Genomic DNA, 18,496 nt, shown 5'->3' with positions numbered 1-18,496 from the left:
ACTGAGAAAGACTCTTATATGCTCTAACTTTAACCGACTATTTATGTTTACCAATGTGTTTGTAGAGCAGGTAATTCTTTATGTTACAAGGAACCAAAAAAAAAAAAAAAAAAAACAACTGCTGCATTTTCTGCAAAGGCAGTGTGTGATTTCCTAGAAGAAAAAGCTTAAAAAGCATATATACTATAAGTAAAATAGGGCGGAGTTATTTTCTAGTACAAAAAGTACTAAACAACAGTGATAGTTTTAATGTTCAATGTGAAAATTTGCTCTGCCTTTTGATTTAATAAGTGAGCCAGCTGAGATTTCTGTTTCTAGTTATATTACATTTAGTTCAACATACGGAATACATTTTTCACCTTCTGGAAGAGTATTGACTCTTTTATGGCACTGGGATATCATTTAATGGTCGGGAAGAGTAAATTTCTACTAGACTAGAGGAGTGAATAAACCAGAGGATATGATTTAAATCTTGGCACCCCTAGGTTGGATTAAGTAGCTTGCCTTTATATTTCCATAGTTTCCTAGCCATATCTTTATGGCACTAAAATATATTAAATATATGTGTTTAAAAGTTTGTTTCTCCCATTTGGCACAAGCTAATTGAAGACAGGGGTTATTACCTTGTTCACCTATTACAGTATCTGTCATATAGTATGCAATCCATGTTTGTGGAATTGAATATAGAAAATGATATATACCAGTGTTGCATTTATATGTCATAGTAAAAGCCCACTTAAATTAATATATTACATCTTTTACGTTTTTCTGAAATTGATTTCAAGTTTTTCTTTATAAATATAAAAGATAACTATTTTAGAGAAAATATAAATTTAAAAATATACTGAAAACCAATGAGAGTTATAATGTAATTGATCATTCTAGTTATATTACATGCATACTATTATGGTTTTAAATGGCATAATTTTATGACTATTGTATTTTTCCTAGTGTATATAACTTGCTTGCTCTTTGTAATTAAATGTGTAGAGACATATTTAACTCAGCATTCATTCATTCATTCACGTAGTCAACGAAAATTAATGAGTAGTGTATTGTTTTTGCATATAAGGAGAGAATACAGTGGTGTATAAGACATAAATTTTACCCACAAAGAGCTTATAGTATAAGGTAAAGAATACACAAGAATAATTATGACATAAGGAAGAAAGGGTTAAACTAAGAATTGTGTAAAGCACTTTACATGATTTATTTCTCTTAACATCCCTGTGTGATAGCACTGCTATCATCTCCATTTTACAGATAAGAAAATGAGAATCTGGGTTGGAGGAATTTGGGGTCATACAACTAGTAAATGAGAGATAGGATTCAAAACTGGTGATCTGATTCGAAAGTGAGGGTATTTGTTATATACGCTGCCTCCTATCAAGAAAGGGACAGAAAAAAATTCTAGACATTCACAGAACAATCATGATTTCCAGCCTATTTTTGGTGGGGGAGTGAGCAGTTGGGACAGAATGATGGCAGTGACATCTGTAGTGAGCTGTGATGGATGGGTAGAAATTTGGACAAGTTGGGGTCTTCGAGAGCATTGTGAGCAAGGGGGAATAGTATGGACAAATACACAGTTGTAGGCGTAAATGAGCAGTAAATAAGTTTGGCCACAGATTAGGATGTGTAAGGGAAAGCAGTGTGAGATGAAACTGAAAAATCATACATATCCTTGAATGTCAGACTTTGTAGGTTAAGGAATCAAAGATTAGAGCTCAGAAATTATAGTGCAGAGCACTGGGGTTTACCCTTTTTCTGGGTCACACATTCTCCCGAGAAGATGGTTAAATACACGGATTTTTTTTTTCTAGCAAAGTTCACCTATATATTTGTTCATCCTGATTATATAATAAATGAAGAATTCATATTTTGGAAAAAAATTAAATTTTTTTCATTTGTCTTCCTCTATCTAAAGATTTTTCTGCATTTGCATTTATCCCTAACTGTCTCTGTCTGCATTTATCCTTAACTGTCTCTGTCTGCATTTATCCTAAACTGGTTTTCAGCAGTTTCTGGAAATATATCTTTCTTCTTGTTTGAGGTAGTTACCCTCTCTATCTGTGCTACTAGTCCTACCCTCCCCTGCCCGCTTTGCTCTCTTATTTCTATCTCCTTTCTTCCCTTCTTTGTTAAGCTCTAGACATGAATTTCCATCTCTTAGTTCCTCATTCCTATTCTCTCCTTTAGTTTCAGTCCAACCTCTACTTAGGCCAAGATGTTTGGGAAATACTCATTAATTAGTAAGTTAAAGGCTTGAAAAAGTCCATCAATTTAAAAAGTCTGCAACTTTTTCTGGTTTGTTTGTTTGCGACGGAGTCTCACTGTGTCACCCAGGCTAGAGTGCAGTGGCGCCATCTCACAGTAACCTCTGCCTCCCAGTCTCAAGGGATCCTCCCACATCAGCCTCCTGAGTACCTGGGACCACAGACTCGCACCACCACGCCTGGCTAATTTTTTAAATTTTTTCATAGAGATGGGGTTTCACCATGTTGCCCAGGCTGGTCTCGAACTCCTGAGCTTAAGCGATCCTCCCACCTCACCCTCCAAAAGTGCTGGGATTATAGGCATGAGCCACTGCACCTGGCCTGCAACTTATTTTTAAACTCATAATTTTCCAAACACATTTAACTATAGAGTTTCTTTTTTCTCATTAGCATCTTTCAAAAGACCTGTGTTACAAGGAACATTAGTTTGAAAAATGCTGAGCCAGAGTTCCTGACTCCTAAGCATAGGATTCTTTCCTTTTCTCTTACTACTTTACATCCTGCTTGGTATCCTATTACGGGCTCTCCTTCATTGGCTGCCCTTTAAACCTTGTGCCACAGGGCATCTGATTTTGACCTACTACTTCTCTGTTTTCTTACTTTCCTTAGGTGATCTCACTGGTTTCCATTATGAACTCCATGCCCAACTTGGCTCTCAAATTTCAAACTTCTATTCTTTTGAAAATTTTGGAGGCCCAACAGATCAAGCATCTTCATCTCCCACCCACAGAAGACCTTGCATCAGCACATTCCCACACACAGTTAATAACTTCTAAACCACCTCTCCTCTCAGGCCTGATTCCCCTCATTCTTACTTCCTGCACTAGTCAGTTATTACAGTCCTCCACAAATTACCTTCTAATTTTTTTTTTTTTTTTTGGTAGCTGTCCCATTCTCCTTTTTCCTGCCTGCTGTCAATTTACTTGAGGCTCTCATCACTGCTGCTTTGGAAAACAGCCTCCTGTCAAGTTCTTACCTCAAGTCTGGGCATCCTAAAAGCATATTCTACACAGGGGCCAGAGTGATTTTTTTTAAAAAAAATTCATCACTGTCATGCTTAAAATCTTTCACAGTCTCACTGTGGTCTTCAGGATAAAATCAAGGTTCCTTAAGGCACATAAAGCTCCCTCCCCAAGCTTGTCAGTCTCAACTTCAGAGACTCCCTGACTCATGCTTTTTACCTAAGTAGTTTAGAACTACTGTAGTTTCACACAGAAGTTAATGTTTTAGTATACATTTCCTGCCATCTGCAACAATTCTCTAAATGTTTAACTTATTTTTCAAGACTCAAGAAAGGAAATACCCATTCTAATAAAGGCTTTCCAGAATCCATGTTATTCTAGGATAGTGTTTTGTGTTAGAATGGTTTCCTTTCTATATCTAGGTTAACTATTTTTTTCATTATCTCTTCTCCTCTATAACTTCCTGGAGGGCAGAATTTTGATCATATGTGTCTTTTTACTCCAAGCACTCACCATTATGTCTTACACAGAGTTGATATTCGATACTTATATTTGTTTTGGTGGGACAACCACATTCACCTGAATGAAGTTTGGATCTAGCATCAGAGAATAAGGGTCCAACAGGTCCTTCCAGGCCTTGTCCCTACTTTGTGTGAATCTTGACATTTTCTATTCTAATCAGATTTTATTCTAAGAGAAAACAATTGACTTGTTTTCATTGGACTGATGACTTGAACTGATAGAACATATTCTACTGGAATAGCTATTTGTAAATTAACTGCCATGTAAATACTTGTCCTTAGGGCTAATTGTTTAAGTATTTCTATAGCTGCTATCCTGGCTCTGCAATATCAATCCATGGAAATAAACTAATTAAATAAAATATTTTCAGTATGCAAAAAGACTTATTGATCCTTCTGTATAGCACTGCTCTAACTGTAGTGGCAAAATCTCTTTTTAACCTTATGTTTGAGTAAGCAGCAAAGTCTTTCAGAGAGAGGACCAGGACACTCTTAGTATGGCAGTGACAAGATAATGAAGAGCTCACTCTTCCTCCTTTCCAAGTTGCTAACATTCATAATTTGGTACTAGGAAAATTGTTTTGTTATCTTGCATTTTCGCTCAAATGTGATCTAACAAGACGACCCATATATTTTCAGTAGGTGATCAATATCCTCATTCACATGCTTAAAAACAACCATGAAAGCTTAGTCACCTCATTTTAGAAAAATATGGTCTCCTGGTAAGTTAGTTATTTATTGCCCCATTCTCCAGATTGGTAGAGAATATGACTATAAATTTGTAGAGGAATTAGTTTATGATAAATTCTCCATACAGAGAAAAAAGTAGAAAATCAAAATGGGTTTCAACTATTACATTGTATTAAGAAAGAACAGATCTTATGAGTATGGTTTGTGAAACACCGGACCATAACAAAGGGTAGCTTTTATTCTTAAAATTAACAAAAAATGCAAATCATATATGATTTATGGTTGATGCCTACTGTTGTGTAAATATGTTTGTTTGTCCCCTCCAAAACTCAGGTTGAAATTTAACCCTCAGTGTGGCAGTATTGAGAAGTGGTGCCCTTAAGAGGTGACTGGGTTATTAGGGCCCTGTCCTCGTGAGTGAATTAATCCATTTGTGGATTAATGAATTAATGGGTTATCATGGGAGTAGAACTGGTGACTTTATAAGAAGAAAAAGAGAGACCTGAGATAGCATGTGAGTTCCCTCAGCCCCTCACATGTGATGCCGGGTGTGGCCTCAGGACTCTGCAGAGAGTCCCTACCAGCAAGAAGGCCCTCACCACATGCAGCCCTTTGACCTTGGACTTCTCAGTCTCCATGACTGTATAAAATAAGTTTATTTTCTTATAAGTTGTCCAGTTTCAGGTATCCTGTTACAAACAACAGAAAATGAACTAAGACAATGTCTAAATAAGCATGGTTGAATTGTGTCTTTTTATTATATTTTTAATTTACACAGTTTGGTTATCAGGGATGTTGTTACAATTAAGAGTACCTTATAGTGTTTCATAGATGATGGAATCATGGTTGAAGGGGACATATGTTTATGGAAATAAATATGGATTACAGTAAAATGTTTGCACACTCTAAAAGGGCCTGTAGACTTTTTGAAAATAATGAAAAGAGGCAAAGAGGCTCAATATTCAAGATGAAGCTTTTATTTATTTTTATAACACCTTAACTGATTTAAAAATTAAGTTAGAAATTTAAATACTTTAGCTTTTATAAGAAATAGGCATGTATTAATGTTGTCTCTAAGAGCTTTGTGAATTCTCTGTTTGAAGCTGAATGTGAATCCTTTGGGTATACTATTTATGACTGGCAAAGCAACTTCCTCATTCAAAGAGAGAAAAAAGACTCATAAAGACTCATAAGGCTTTTTCAACATCAAATAGCTTTCACTAAACAACATTTTGATGAGTTAAGTGTGAGTGAGTCAGGGACATATGGATTAAATTTCCCTTGAAATACACATGGGTTTAACAATTAAGGGGAAAATCCTGAGCAAAACGCATTTTAGAGAATCCAGAATGTTTAAGAGATATTTTCCCCCTAAATACAAGTATCAGGTTGAATAACTTCTAGTTAGACTCTGTAACTAAAATGAAATAAAAATAAATATGGAGGAACCTTTAAAAAATCCTAGTTTTGTTGGAGACAGAATGTTACATTCACTGTATCAGAATTGCAATGCACAGAGTTAGGCTTAAGCAGATGGATTTGAGTCTATCCGCACTGAACATGCTCTCTCCGATAGTGAGCATTCCAGTCAACAGTCACAACAAAATTTTCTGTGCCACTGGCTTATACTATTATTCTTTTTTAAAGAACATATTCTTAGACAAACTCTTAGCTTTTAGAATTCTATAGTTTATTTTAATTATGTTTTCCCAGAATCTTGAGTTCTTTCTTCTTCCCACATGCTCTATATTTTTGTTTTACTCTCCTATCTAGGTCAGTTTGTAGAAAACATTCAATTTATATATAAACAGCTTTGCCTCTGGTATCTGGATATTCGAAGTTAGGACACTGAAGGTCTAACTGTCAAGCTGATTATTTCAACTGTCTACTTTCATTTCTTAGGGAAGATACATTATCTGCCATAACTTCCTGGTTATTTGAGATACCCAGAGGTAGTGGTAGCAGAGCTAATTCTCTTGAGGACTTTTTTTTTTCTATCACAATCTGAATACCAATGTTCTATATATTTAGCAGATATTCAGAATATGTTAATGGTTAAGTAAATGAGCAAGTGAATGTAATCAAAAAGATATTTACGAAGGCAGAAATAGTCAGCTTTAAGAAAAATTCTACATAATGCCCCCTCTTCCACCTGCCAGCCCTGTTTTCAGCACTGGATACCTGATTTTGTTTTGAACTAGTAGAACAATAGCTATAGAATATGTATACAACCTAACCAGTTTACAAGAAGAAAAACAGCTTGAAAATATATTGCCCTCTAAAAATCAGGGAAGGTACAACTGGGAACTGTCATGGGCAACAAAGTGGGTCATGAAGGAGATGACTGGCAATTCAGAGAGCCTTTTAGTAGATCTCCTCCTTACTTCTGTATTTTTCTCATTCTTAATTTACATAATTACTTTTCTAAATTTTGGATTCTTAACTTGGTAAGTGTGTGTATGTGTGTGTGTGTGGGGTGTGGTAAAGAAATATAAACTTACCATTATGAAAAACCCAAATGAAAAAAAATCCAACACTTACATTTGAATACTTCTTCCTTGTGTTGCTATCTCCCTGTACTAATTACTTAAAAAAAAATCAAAGTAGCATTACAATCCATTGGATATAGAACAACTTTTCTATTTGCTAAGTTTTTTTTACAGTAACAGTAGTTGTGGTATTTTGACCTTATAAATTGGAACTTACAAAGACATTTAGTTAAAATGACACGTTTACCAGAAGTGGAAATGCAATAAAGATTAGCTTAACTTTAGGTGTTCCTATCCTGGAAAATTCAAGTGATGAGCTGAAGTGAAATTCAGCTTTTGGTATAATTAACTTATACCAAAAAACAAAAGACAAAACAAAACTTATTATGAGGTATTGAAATTATCTGAATAATTCAGTTAGTATGAGCAGACAGTCGATAATTTGAGCCCCCAAACATTTATTTTAACAGCTTATAAGTTTTGTTTTGTCTTTTGATATAAACTAATTCAATAATTATCTCAGCTTTCCAGTTTACCCACATAATATTTTTAAGTGGGAATCTTTGAGGGCAAATAATTGTGTTAGGAGATTTCTTCATGGTTCAAAGCTACACAGTACATGAACGCTGTCTTTAAGGATCTAGTCTAAAAGGACAGAGAAAACGTGGAAGAACATCTACAGTGCAAGGCTTTATGTGGTATGTGTCTTAAGAATGACACAATCAAAATGTTGTGGGGTGGCTATAATAAAGGAAGACAGATAAAAACATGTCTTGCGGAGGATATGGAGAAATCGAAACCCTCACATGCCGCTGATGAGAATTCAAAATGGTGCAGCCTCTTTGGTAAATAGTCTAAAAGTTAAACGTGGAGTTATTATTTGACCCACCAATTCCCCTCTTAAGAATATAACTAAGATAAATGAAAACATATGTCCACATGAAATCTTGTAAAATGTTCACAGCAGAATTATTCATAGTAGTGAAAAGGTGGAAACAACTTGAATGTCCATCAACTAATGAACTGATAAATAAAATGTGGTGTATCCACACAATAGAATAACTGCCATAAAAAGGACTACATGCGGCCAGGCACGGTGGCTCACGCCTGTCATCCCAGCACGTTGGGAAGCCAAGGCAGGCGGATCACGAGGCCAGGAGATTGAGACCATCCGGCTAACACGGTGAAACTCCATCTCTGCTGGAGATACAAAAAATTAGCTGGGCGTGGTGGCAGGTGCCTGTGGTCCCAGCTACTCGGGAGGCTGAGGCAGGAGAATGGCGTGAACCCGGGAGGCAGAGCTTGCAGTGAGCCAAGATCACGCCACTGCAGTCCAGCCTGGGTGATGGAACGGGACTCTATCTCAAAAAAAAAAAAAAAAAAAAAGGGGACTACATGTTAAAATATGGAAAGGGCTTGATGACACCCTGCTAAGTGTGGTGTCACTAAAGTCTATCTATGATTCCATTTGTATAAAATGTCCAGAATAAGCAAATCTATAGAGACAGAAAGTAGATTAGTGGTTGTCCAGGACTGCGAAAGAGGGAACAGGAAAATTGGTGAAGAAAGGCAAATGGTGACAAGGTTTCTATCTGGAGTAATGAAATATTTTAAAATTGATTTCGGTAACAGTTGCATAACCCTGTGAATGAATATACTAAAAAATCACTAAATTGTACACTGTAAACGGGTCACTTATATGATATGTGAATTACATCTCAATAATGCTATTTCCAAAAAATATGCTAACACAAAACATTATGGAGATGATATAATTGGCCAGTGAATATTTCATAAGTGTTTTAAATGGGTCTTAAAAATGGGTAGGGTTTTTAACAGGAGGAGATGGGAGAGGGAGTGGAACAGAGAAATAGGAAGGATATTTCAGGTGAAGAAGTGTGGACATTAGTTTGGGCCTGTGAAATTTTTAAGTTAGTAGACATTAACATGGGTGGACTGTTGGTAATAAAAACATATATGTCTGTATCTATCTATCTATCTATCTATATATATCAACTAATAACAATATACATGTTGTTATTGCTAACAGCAAATATATATGCAAACAAAAAATAAAATTATTACAATTTACAGAACTGATAACAAAGCATAAAGAACCATCATTATCATTAACTCGGAATTCCCTAAATTAGTAAAATTACTAACTTTTGGAAGAAATAATAAGGAACCTATATAAATTCCAATTTCATTACGTAAAATATTTCTATTGTCACTCAGCATATGTGACAGAACTACCATTCTAAAAGAAATGAAATACGTTTCATTGGTGGGATGCCATTTTTTCAATTTAATTAAACCCTTCACTTATCAATTTATATAAATTTGAGTTAATCTTGAATTTCAGTTACTCAATAGTTATTTGAAGAAACAACTTGCTAAATTTCAAATTAAAATAGGTAATCAAGATTTTATATTAAAATTCATTGAATTATACCAATCTCAATGTTTTCAGTAAAAAATATAATTAGTAAATTGAAATCCTTAGTCACATATGGGATTTAGGTACTAATTCACTTTGGTGAATCACTACAAACTAAAAATGCAATTAAAGTAAATTAAGTTAGGTTTTATTAATATAATAATTACTTTATTGATTGGCATACTTCTATATTATAATCGTATTAGCCATTTGCTACAATACATAATAAATTGGGTAATTAGTAGTCACACACATTTAACTTGCCTCTTGAGACGAACAGCTTGGGAAGAAAGGGAACTAAAAGTGAAACAGAAAATTGTATGACATTTAAAGCTATAGAATTTGTGGAACATTTTATCTTTATTAAAACTAGAAAACTCCAAACAAAATGGAGAAAACATAAGAAAAGGCCAACATTTAAGCAAAATTGTACTAAAAGCATTCTATTTGTCATATTGTTTTTAACTTACCAGATTGATTTGGACCACACATAGACTATCTATAAGCAAAACTAAAATTAATTATTATACATATTCATATACTTCGAATGTAATGGAAGCAGTGTAAAAATTGAGTTATAAACAGAAGATGTCATTTTTACATCATTTCAGAAGAGTCTTTAATGATATATACCTACAAACACACTCACACACATACATTTAAATGTACTATTTGGTATATTTTAGTTCAAACCATACACTATGTATTTGTAAGGAAATACATTATTTTGCATACTTCTTAACCTTAGGCAAGTTACTTAATCTCTTGACCTCTTTATCTTTATTTCCAAAATTTGTGGTAATAATTTTTAGCTTATTGGGTTGTTGTTTAGATTAAACAGGTTACTGCACACAAAGCTGTCTGAACACTAACCCTAACCCTAAGCCTAACTCTTTTTTATTTAGAGAAGCTCACCATATCCCTTTGTCAATATTTTCAGCTATAAGGAAAATAGTTTTAAAAACATGAAAATGTAAATGTACTGAAGAGTAACTGCTATTAAACAGTTCTCAACAGGCAGAAAATACAGATTTTCCTTTTACAGAAAATGTTAAATCTATAATAGCAGCATCATTTATATATAGAAAAAAGCTGGTTTTGATGTCTGGCTCCTAGTACTTCATGCCAGATATTCTTCTTTCTCTTCTTCTTTTTTTTTTATAAAGAGAAATTGATCTACCTTTTGAATTAAAATAAGAACAGAATTAATCTTAACTAAATTAGTACTTTCTCTAAGTTTTCTGTACTAATTAGCATACTTTCTTCTATCTGAATTTAACTTATTATATATTGGCAAATTATAGTGCATGTCTGCTTATCTGTATGCCTATGTCAGCAAAACAGGGTTTTGTAAATAACAGGAAAATGTAGTATGCTAATCAGCAGGTTTAGGTTTACCTTTACAATTATAGAAATGATGCATTCTTTCATATATATTCTAAAATCTAAGAACTGTAATTACTTTTATATATTTGAAAGTACATTTCTCATACTAATAATATGCAAGCCATTTCATTAAGTTGTCTTGAAAAGATAAACCTATAATTTTTATCTCAGAGACTGAAATAGGCACTTTTTACTTTATATAATATTTCTGAGATAGCAAATAAATATGAGATTATATTAATATTGTACACCGATTTTAGGATTTCCTTTTTTTTATTTTTTATTTTTATTTTTATTTATTTATTTTGTTGAGACAGAGTCTCGCTCTGTCGCCCAGGCTGGAGTGCAGTGGTGCGATCTTGGCTCACTGCAAGCTCCGCCTCCCAGGTTCATGCCATTCTCCTGCCTCAGCCTCCCAAGTAGCTGGGACTACAGGCACCCGCCACCACACCTGGCTAATTTTTTGTATTTTTAGTAGAGACAGGGTTTCACCATGTTAGCCAGGATGGTCTTGATCTCCTGACCTCGTGATCTGCCTACCTAGGACTCCCAAAGTGCTGGGATTACAGGCGTGAGCCACCACCCCCGGCCTGGGTTTTAATTTGAATTTAAGTCTCCTGTAAGGGTGACATTTTCTTTAGGCAGTATAGCTCTGTCAGGCTACTTAGAATGACATGTTATAAGTAAGACAGACATTATTATTAAACAAATTTTAATTTCTGCAACAGAGATAACCATGATTTGGACAATAATTGCTTAGGGCAAAAACAGTTACGTATTGATGTAATCTGCATCTTTAACCAATAGCTGATTTCTTAAACCTAAGAATTCTGGCTTGTAACAAAGTTCTAAAAATGAATGTTATGTAACATTGTAACTATTATGTTAGTCTAGATTAATAGGCTTCAGCATTTACAAAATAAATCTATTCTTATAAAATATGCAGCATATTTCTGTGGCCCTTCATAAAACATCCATCCCTTACTTCTTTTCCACTGTATTCAAGGTTCAGAGTACATTTGTAGACTGCTGTTTTTAAAATGAACTCTACAGAGTAGGCAGAGGATCAATACTTTAGGACAGCTGTAACACACAAGGATCCTGCTAGAAGAGTATGAGTTAGGACCAGGTATATTATGGATAGGAACAGGTATGCTCAATGACAAATCCATTAAAAGACAGAAATTAGAGGAGTCTTGATTCAGTGAATTGGTCAGGAGCCATATAATTTGATTTTAAAAAGTTTATTTCAAGCATATTTTCATTGTTCTTTAGGTGTTTGAACTTAACTTTTTTGGGGGATTTTTTCTTATAAAAATAAATTAATATTAATAATTAGCTACCATTAAAGAAGAGAAATATAAAAAGGTTATTAGTTTTTGTTGAATTGTGCCACTGGCATTACTGCGCAGTCTTATAATAAACTTTAGGGGACTATGCAAATCTATGCTAATTAATTATCTTCAGTAGGAACAAAGGACCAGGGAGTCTAATCTGAACTGTACAATTATTAAACATCTCTGCTAGCATATATGAATAGGAAAGACAACACATAATCTAAAAGGGTCAGAAATAACATTTGTGAATTTTCTATATTCTTTAAGATGAAGAATGAGACCAGCAGAAAAGAAAACACATCTGTGGGCAAACAGAATCAATGACCTTCATTAGCTTAAATTTCCAAATGGCCTCATATAAAATCTCTGAGCTACTAAAACAAATCACAAAAACAACAAAACCAAAACTTGAACATTTACTTAAGAATTTTAGGCAAACATTTGGTCACAGACTTAAGAGTACATTTAAATCGAAAAAATAGTTTTTATAATACAGAAATGTGAATAATATAGAAATATCTAGGAACTAGCATTAGAATAAACTTATTAAATATTTTCTTTCTTAATCTAGAAAAGGGAGAATAATGTGCTATCTCCAGTTTATAATTAACAGTAACATCTTCTCTTTGGAGATGAAAAGAGAACTCTCTAACCGGTAGAAAGCAATCACTAGAGACTTTCATAAAGCCATGCCAGATAATTTTCAGTATGTTCCTTGCAACAAGTGTGATGTTGTATCAAGAACTATAAATATAAGTCCACCTCTCTATTGCCACCTGCCACCTCAACCTTGTGTGGGCTGCAAGTATAGAACTAAGACTCAGCTACTTTTTAAGATTCTGAAGCAGGAATTTTTAAGGTGAGGTTGAGGATATGATTCCATGGACTGGTTTCTGGAGGTCAGTGATCACTATGACATTGTGTACAGAATTGTATGTGCCTCTTCATGAAGCCATTTGCTTTCATCAGATTCTCAAAGTGGCTTAAAACCCAAAAAAGGTTATGGGTGAATATGCTAAGATATCCATACCCCATCTGGTCACTGTAGAATCACATCCAGAATTGATCTCAGACATATATCACGACAAGGTAAAACTGAGGTGGTAGGGGAAAGAATATCTGCTAGTGGCTTAGCAATATGAGGCTACAGAACAAAACAGGAGTGGGGAGAGACATTCTTTAGAATGACAAATGGGAGGAAATGGCAAATTCAATTGGCACCTGGGTGAAGGACCTTGGCTCTTAGCATGTGGGAGATACATGTAAATCAATGAAACTGTCATTCTGTCCCACCTCCCAATTATAATATAGGCCATTAGATGTGAATAACTGATACTATGTATTATTTCTTCTATATAAAAAATTGCTCTTCATTACCTAGAAATTTGATGACATTCATTTATTGCCAATAAAATACACATTTCTTTGGGGTCCTCTCTTCAATATTAGAAATGAGATAAAGTAGGGTTTTAACATTCATGTGATTGAGCATTGTTACAACCATTGACACACATTTATTTACTAGGAGACAGATTTTGAATTCAGTAGCTTTGTGTTTATTTACAACAAATAGGAAAAATGTATTTTAAAATTTACCTGCAAGGTTGTCAATTTCTTTCTCCTGTAGCAGACTGACTGCATCATCGTCTCCTTCCAGCATAAGTTCTGTCTCTGCATTCTGGTTCACTATTGCTTGACTTCTGAATGTTTTCTTTGACTTTACTACATCTTCTTCCGTGCCTAATCACAACAAAAATATAAGAATTTAGGTTATTATGATTGTTTCTGCTTATAGTAGGTATTATAAATAATTGATTGCTTTATTAAATTATATGCTGCATTTACATATTACTTCACAATTACAGAACATTTTAACCTTCTTTATCTTGTTTGGTTTTCTGTGAGAAACATGGGGTGTGCGGAGCTGTAATGATCTACCCTTATTTTAAAGATGAGGAAACAGGCAGAGGAAGCTACATGCATTTTGGAGGAACCTAGCAGTTGCTAGTGGTAGAGAAAAGAACTCTACCATGTCTTAGGACACGAAGATCCATGTCTTAGGGCTCTAAGATCAGTGCATGTTGCACAAAAAGTCTGTACTTCACCCCAAACTTATTTTCTTAAAATCACACTATTTTACATAATTATACTTTGTCTTAATTAGCTAATCAATTGCTAATTAGCTAATTAGCAGATCATTTTTGAAAGTGGATAAGTATGCAGAAAACGAGAAACCATTCACATGTGAGGGGAAAAATGATCATTGGAAAGTTACAGAAAGGCGGAGTTAGAAATGATAGAGACATAAAAGCTTCTTCACAATAGCTATTTCTTTAGGAATTAGTGAAATAAATACTGGTTTTTCTGAAATAATAGCCTTATTTTGCTATATATAATAACGCAAAAAGCCGGCCGGGCGCAGTGGCTCACGCCTGTAATCCCAGCACTTTGGGAGGCCGAGGTGGGCGGATCACGAGGTTAGGAGATGAGACCATCCTGGCTAACACGGTGAAACCCCGACTCTACTAAAAATGCAAAAAATTAGTCGGGCGTGGAGCCAAGCGCCTGTAGTCCCAGCTACCCGGGAGGCCCAGGCAGGAGAATGGCGTGAACCCGGGAGGCGGAGCTTGCAGTGAGCCGAGATCGCGCCACTGCACTCCAGCCTGGGCGACAGAGTGAGACTCCGTCTCAACAAACAAACAAAAACACAAAAAGCCAAAACCAAAACACATGAAAATAAGCAGAAAAACTGAAATACTGGAAATATTGCAAGATTTGACCTGGCATTAATGTATAAGTTAGAAACGAATGCATCTGAATCCCTCAAGAATTTGACTGTTCAATAAATATTTTCATATTTACATTCAAACACCTGCTTTGGCAGGTGACAATTAATATAAAATTATCTGAACTGAAAGCAAATTTTATACATGCATACACCACCCACACCCACACAAACACCACACAAATGAAATACTTTTATATCACTTGAAGCTGAAATTCAATTTAGAAGAAAGCATTGTAATATACTGTGTTCTGTATTAGGATATAGTCTTTAAGGAGCAGCTTTAACTAGGAAAATGTCTTCATATCTCATTTGGGGTGGTGGATATATTCCTGGAAATGGGAGCCTTATAAATCAGTCCTATATGGTGTTGTATTATATTTTTAGGGGACATTACGGTGTTGGAACATAGACAATGACTCTCCAAATGATGTCATGCCTTTGGTCGAAAGTTTACAATACTTTTGGTCAATTCACCCAGGCCCAGACCATAGAACTTCCAACTGTCCTTTACTGCCTACTGATGTTTGCTCAACCATTTTGTTGTTGTTGTTTGAGACAGGGTCTCATTCTGTCACCCAGGCTGGAGTACAGTGGCATGATCACAGCTCACTGCAGCATCGATCTCCCAGGCTCAAGCAATCATTCTACCTCAGCTTCCTGAGTAGGTGGGACCACAGATGCATACCACAATGCCTGGCTACTTTTTAAAATTTTTTTATTTTTTGTAGAGATGGGCTCTTACTATATTCTCAGGCTGGGCTTGAACTCCTGAGCTCAAGTGATCCTCCCACCTTGGCCTCCCAAAGTGCTGGGATTATACACATGAGCCACTGTGCCTAGCCTCAACCATTTTCTTCCAAGTACATCTGGCTGTCATACAACTTGCATTGTAAAATAGTTGGCTTTTTTCCTTTCTCTCTTTGTAGTTTGTATACTTCTTTTTCTCAGTGAATATAGGCTAATTCTGTTTGCTAAAATATGAAAAAATGGACTCAAAGGCCGCCAGAGTAAAAACACATGTTGAGGAACATAGTCACATCACAATCCCATTACAGAGTATCACTGGCTAAGAGGTATAGTCTGTCATCCTAGCTCCTACTGCATAACCACATTTAGAGCACATGGTTAATACATACCTTAAGTGTATAAAGTAATAGATTGTTAAACATATATTTTGATAAATACTTCAGAGACAAATAGTATTATTACAAATCAATGCTACATTGGAGGGGAGGGGAATTAAATGGGTTCCATGTGTATTGTTCTTCCAATGGCCCATAGATAATTATTATTTCTGGAATAAAAGATTGGGGATAGATCACTGAATGCTTCAGAACCTTATCTTAATTCTGTTTGATTTTTGGTGATATAAAGCCAGCCCAAGAGTAATCTTCTGAGGGTAGCTATCTTTATAACTTGTTTGCTTCTTGGCAAACAGAAATACAGAGCTTGCATCATCTGAGAACAAAAGAGGGAAATCCAATGATTAATAATTCAGAAATCTCTCCTGAGGTCTTCTCAGCTATATTTCTGGACTTTGCCTGAATATTATTAACTGAACATTTCTCTTACTAAGCTAATTGTCTCTTGCTCCTTCTCCTCCTCCTATTTTGGCCAACTATGTACTTTAGCAGAAACCTAGGAATTCATCCTGCATGGTGACTGCCACTGCCCTAGTTCAGGCCATCACTGTTTTGGTTTAGAGGGTGTCAACAGCTGCCTTACTCACACCACCTTCCATACTTTTGTCAGAGTGATTTTTATAAAACACAAATAAATGAGGACATTTTCCTATTAAAATTATTCATTAACTCCTCCCAATCAAGGACACCTAATGCAAGACTTAGACTGGAGGATAAAATCCTTAGTCCAAGACTTAGACTGGAGGATAAAATTCTTAGCATGGCTTACCAAGGCCTTTTATCCTCTCATTACCAGTTCTGTGTTTTCACCACACCTTCCTCAGCAATGTTGGACCACTTATAGCTTCCAAAATATGTCATGCTTTCATATACCTCTTTACCCGTGCTAATGTTATTCCCTCTGCAGGGTATGTTCCTACCTTTCCTCCTTGGCCTGGCTAATTGCTACTTGCCCTTAAAAACTCACTTCCTTCAGTTGCCTCTCCTAACAAACCCTACTGCAAGTTCACAGCTTACACGTAATTCAACTGCACTGTATAGGTGTTACCTACTATGTGTCTGTCCTCGGTCCCATTTCTGTAGCTTCAGTGCCTGGCGCCCAGCAGTTGTGCCACAAACGTGCTGAACTGAAGTTCAAGTTCACCCCACCACCCCATTCCCTTCTCTGATTTCTTAAGAGCACTTGTGTACTCTTTCCCTTATGCTTCCACCATACCTCATAAACCCTGCTACTGATAATTTATAGATATTGTAACTGCTTGCTTATTTAACTCCACAAAAGCCTCCAAGTTCCTTCATGACTGGAAACATGTTTTTGTCTTGGTATTCTCAGTACTTAGCACACTGCCTAGCACAGAGCAAGCCCTTATAAATCCTGAATAAATGTATAAACTCAGACATTACAGTTACCCCTGCATATTTCAAAGTCTGAAGTTCCCAGGATATCTCAGAGTCTCAGTGATTTGCTTTTAGTTTGGGGCAAGCCGGAGAATCTATGTATTTACATGAAAAGGAACTTGGTTTTTTACAATAAAGTCAAAAAAGCCTTTTAAGTGTGAGTAATCTAATAAAGCAAGTTTTTCCTTATATAAAAATCATGGGTAATCTTTGTCAGTAAAAAAGCTTTATGTTACTTTTGTATTACCAAAATAAAAATCCACCAAAGAAGAAAATGTAGTAGAAAAAAAGTGAGCTCTGAAATGTATATCAAGCTTTCAATTTTATCCCCTCTGGTTTTAAAGCAGTAAAACAATCACGACTTTAAAAGATATATAGTAAACTAATCCATATCAACACACTAAGCTTATCATCCTTGTTGAAGTGTTATCAGTCTGCAGCTCAGCAAACTTCCTGATTTTATGGTACTGCACCAAACATTTATCTAAATTAAAGTGTATGAGATCTAAAGGTGCTTTTCAATCACAATATCCTTTATGAATTAGAGTTTCATTCATCAAAATCACAGGCAAAAAGAGGTAAGGTCTCAAAGGGCTGTCTCATTACAAGGCTTGTAAACACTGTCCTTAGAAACAATTGGTTTAACACCCAACAAATCAAAATCTGATTGGGAAGAGAATTTATTTGAGATCATCTATCTTCAGAAGACATGTTGGACTGAGTGTACTTTTTGGCCTCTTTAGCCATTCATCAAGAAATTAACAAGCGAATACCACAAACTACCAGAACGCCTTGGATCTGAAAATGTATATCATGTGTAAATCTGGGTAGGATAGACATATATGCTACTGCCTATGAAAACATTAAAATACCAAAAAATTTAAAAGTTACAGGAGAAAAAATGCCACTGAATTATAGCTCAAGGAAGCTAAATCCAAAACTGCACTTATGTTATTTTCTACATCATGTGACAAATAACACATGAAAGCACTCTATAGACTGACTTCTTAGTAAATATATATATATATAAAGCTCTGTATACGAAAATGTTATGTAATACAGAATAT

The 18,496-nt window shown here is 35.2% G+C and overlaps 1 protein-coding gene across 6 annotated transcripts in view; it reads right to left on the bottom strand.

Moving 5' to 3' along the window:
- NBEA (neurobeachin) overlaps positions 1-18,496 on the bottom strand; it is a 747,382-nt gene that overhangs the window by 205,798 nt on the left and 523,088 nt on the right. For all 6 annotated transcript variants that reach the window (XM_054528904.2, XM_054528905.2, XM_054528908.2 and 3 more), the window contains one exon: positions 13,698-13,841. In XM_054528904.2, the coding sequence (XP_054384879.2) occupies positions 13,698-13,841 (144 nt within the window). The remainder of the gene's footprint in view (positions 1-13,697; positions 13,842-18,496) is intronic.

Source organism: Pongo abelii, chromosome 14 (genome assembly GCF_028885655.2).
Source record: "Pongo abelii isolate AG06213 chromosome 14, NHGRI_mPonAbe1-v2.0_pri, whole genome shotgun sequence".
In the NCBI taxonomy this organism is placed as follows: Eukaryota; Metazoa; Chordata; class Mammalia; order Primates; family Hominidae; genus Pongo; species Pongo abelii.
The sequence above is the reverse complement of the archived record's forward strand: the minus strand, read 5'-3'. Positions and strand labels throughout refer to the sequence as shown.